The 3,897-nt window shown below is 52.3% G+C and overlaps 1 protein-coding gene across 1 annotated transcript; it reads right to left on the reverse strand.

Moving 5' to 3' along the window:
- Window positions 1–438: 438 nt before the first annotated feature.
- LOC114502270 (keratin-associated protein 16-1) lies at window positions 439–3,295 on the reverse strand. The gene has a single exon (XM_028519065.2). It carries the CDS (start codon window positions 2,371–2,373, stop codon window positions 868–870), a length of 1,506 nt encoding a protein of 501 aa, XP_028374866.1. The 5' UTR covers window positions 2,374–3,295; the 3' UTR covers window positions 439–867.
- Window positions 3,296–3,897: the final 602 nt, after the last annotated feature.

Here is a 3,897-nt window from a genome sequence, read left to right on the forward strand (position 1 = left end):
CCCCTAAGCACACCTTTGCCCAGGCCTCGCTTAGTGAACAGTGTGCTCACAAGCCCATTCATTTGTATATGGTTCCTCTGCCTAGAAAACACTTCCTTCCTGGGTTCTAACTGGTTAACTTCTAATTGAGCTGAAAGACAAGACTTCAGGCCCCAAGAATCCTTCCCTGGTTGCCCCTCATTCCCTGCTGAGTTCACAATGCCTGCCCTTGCCTCTGTCCTGGTATATAGCACAATGGAGTATAGTTAATTGTCTCTCTATCCACCTGTCTCCCCACTGGAGTGCGCGCCTCTGAGAGTTGGGACTGAGACTTTTGCCTTCTCACTGCTAGAGCCTCACACAGTCCCTGGCACCTAAGAGCTACCTAATAAACATTACTGGATAGACAAATGGATGAATGAAGCTGCTCTCAAAGCCAAAGCAAGTCAGCCAATGAGCACGTGGCATTAACAAGAGCGCAATGAAAACAGCGTGTCACTTCAGCTTAGCCAATTTTATTGGACAGTTAAACATCCTTATCCCATTGAAGAGGTCCCCAAGGAACATGAGCACACCCAGCAAGGGAGCGCACACATGAGGACTGAAAGAAATTTATGCCAGGAAAGAGTACTTCAGATGAGATGGCAAAGCTTGGTGGCTGCGGCTGACAGGAGCCCAGCATGTCCCCTTCTCGGTGCCCAGGAGGCCTTCATTTGGACCATTCAGACACTGGCATTCCTGATCAGCTCTCTGAAGCAGCAGCATATGGGAGTGAGGGTGCAGGAAGAAAAAGATTCTAGCTAAGTCATGATGAGCTTTGGGTGGGGCAGTCGAGTTTTCTCTCTAGTTGGAGGTTCACTTTTCAGGAATGTGTGGGCTGAGGTCAGTTCAGCAATTGGCAGGCTTAGTGGCAGCAGGCTGGCTGGCTGCAGCTTCACGGGTGATTGGGCTGGTGGACTTGGCCTCAGCGGGCTGGCAGGGATCAGCCTTGGAGACTTCTGCCTTGCAGGAAGTAGAGTCGGCACTATCCGCTTGGCTGGAAGTGGACTTTTTGCAATCTCGTTTGCAGGAGTCGGCACAAGGCAGCCAGGAGCCCAGCGGGCGGTAGGAGATGGAAGTGATGCAGGCCGGGCGGCGCAGGATGGAGAAAAAGGGGCGGTAGCAGGCAGGGCGGTAGGAGATGGATGTCACATACGGCTGCCTGCAGGTGAGGGGTCCAGAGCAGATTGGGCGGCAAATTGGGCGGCAGGAAACTGAAGTTGTGCAAGGCTGTTTGCAGGAGCTGGGTATGTAGAAAGTCCGAGAGCAGGTTGGTTGGCAGGTGGCAGAAGCAGAAGATCCCAGGTGGCAGCAGGAAGGCTGGCAGGAGGCAGGTGAGCAGGAAACAGGCTGACAGCAGACAGACTGACAGCGCTTGACTACGTAGCAGGTAGGTTGGCAGGGAGGGGGCACACAGACCATGGGTGAGCAGGGGCTGGGCTCAGAGCAAATGGGTTGGCAGATGCTGGAGACACAACAAGAGGGCTGTTGGCAGGTGCTAGGGACACAAGGTGGCTCACAAGGGTTTGGAACACAGCAGACAGAGCGAAGACAGACAGGCCCACAGATGAGAGCCGCACAGGAAGCTGGCTGGCAGATGCTGGGCCCCGAGCAAGATGGCTCACAAGGACTAGGGTCATAGCAAACAGCCTGGCAGCTATTGCCCACAGAGCAGATGGATGGACAGCAGCCGGGGGTGGGGCACACCGGCTGACAGCAAGCGGGCTCACAGACTACCGGTTGGCAGGAACTAGGCACAGTGCAGACAGCTGGGCAGCAGCTGGGCTGGCAGGGGGTGGGCACACAGAGGACTGGCTGGCAGGAAGCAGCCCCACAGCACACAGGTTGGGTGCAGCTGCTCACAGAACAGGAGGGTTCACAAATGGTGGCCTCGTAGCACACAGGTTGGCAGCAGCTGCTCACGGAGCAAGAGGGCTCACAAGTGGTGGCCTCACAGCACACAGGTTGGCAGCAGCTGCTCACGGAGCAAGAGGGCTCACAAGTGGTGGCCTCACAGCACACGGGTTGGCAGCAGCTGCTCGAGGAGCAAGAGGGCTCACAAGTGGTGGCCTCACAGCACACGGGTTGGGCACAGCTGCTCACAGAACAGGAGGGCTCACAAATGGTGGCTTCACAGCACACAGGTTGGACGCAGCTGCTCACGGGACAGGAAGGCTGACAGCATGGTGGGCCGCAGCTGGATGATTCGCAGCCATCTTGACAAGTCACCAGTTGCCACGTTTGACTCTGGCAGGAACTGGGCAAGAAGACGGGTGCTCTGCACCTCACCTCAGTGGAACAGAGAGAGATGGCTGGCACGGAGGGGCATTTCCTAGAACAGCAGTTTCCCGACATGATGGAGGTGGCTCTGCTCCCTTGGGAGTGTCGTGAGGTTGCTTCCTGACTGGGACAGCTCCCTGGGGCCCTCGTTTTTATACCCCCTCACTGGCACATGCTGTTTGGAGCTCCGGCATCATTTTCCTCCTTGCTGTTTGGGCCACTTTTCAGAGGAACATCTTATTATGTCAAGGTTTGTTGACCTGAAGTTGTTTAGCCACTCATAAAGAAGCTGTTTGTTTACTGATTTGCTAAATCTGGAATCCTTGGAGCTACAGATCATCTTGGAATAAGCATCATCGCCTCCAAGCTGAATGATCTGTGTTTCTGAGCATCATTGATGGGGGAAGAAGAGAGGAACTTATAATTTATCCATCTTCTAGACCTCTGTACCAAGCCCTGGGCAAGACACAAGGGATGCCCAGGAGTCAGACCTACTCACTCATTCTCATAGATATTGCTCTCTGCTGGGCAGGCAGGCATGCAGGCAAAGTCAGTGCAATGTAATGATTTACTTAACAATAGACACACAGGGATCCGTGGAGAGGATCTGCAATAGGCTCTGTGGGATAGGGGATCTCTGGGCTGGATTTTAAATGCCTGTGCCTTACAGCAATGATCTTATCTAAAACCATCAGTAATCCCATGAGATAGGGAACTTTCCTCCTCCATTACAGATGAAGGAAAGGAAGAGGAGTCGGAATCAACACGTTCGTCACTTGCTAAAGGTCCCATGCAGCTTGCCCACAAATCTGGAGCCTCTCTTCTTCCCCTTCACCATCCTGGCTGGACAGACCTTTCTCAGGAGGCTCTGTCAAGCCACAGGTCACAGGCTTAGCCCACAGTTCTTCATCCTGTTCTGTGAGCAGCCCTGCCCCAGACCACCGGCTCTACCTGTCCCCAGAAGGCACCTGACCTGGTCACTCTGTTTCTGTTTCCTCTTTCTCTCCCTCTCATCTGCACCTCAAGCATCCAGTAGACCTCCAGAGTTCTTCTTGCATTTGGTGATTTTTTTAAATTAAATTTATTAGAATAATATTGATTAATAACATGCATTTCAGGTGTACAACTTTCTACTATGACATCTCTATTGTCCTTTGGTGATGTCAACAGTCCTTAAAAGAAAGATTCATTCAAGACCCAAAGGGTAAAAAGCAAGGTTTTTCACAAACACATTGTGAACAAAAGCTAAGAGCGCACATGCTTTCTCAAAGGGCTGTGTCAGTGCCGCTGCTGGGACAGACGTGAGGAGAGAAACAAACCCTCGGTCTCTGAGTGCCGAGGCCTGATACCCTTGCCGCCAAGGCCCTGCCTTGCCTCGCCATGTGCTTTCAGCATCGATGAAAAAGGCAGCTCTGGAAAAGCTGAACCATTTTTCCAATCATTCATCATTCTTCTCTTTATTCATTAATTTATGCCATCATGTGCTCAATTTCCATTTTATTCATCTGTTGCAGCCAGCTGTCATGAGTTCTGTATGATGATACAGAACAAATGAGTGGCAATTCCAGCCACAAGGAGCTCCAGCATAGAGGAAAGAGA

This window comes from Phyllostomus discolor, chromosome 8 (assembly GCF_004126475.2).
Source record: "Phyllostomus discolor isolate MPI-MPIP mPhyDis1 chromosome 8, mPhyDis1.pri.v3, whole genome shotgun sequence".
Classification (NCBI taxonomy): domain Eukaryota; kingdom Metazoa; phylum Chordata; class Mammalia; order Chiroptera; family Phyllostomidae; genus Phyllostomus; species Phyllostomus discolor.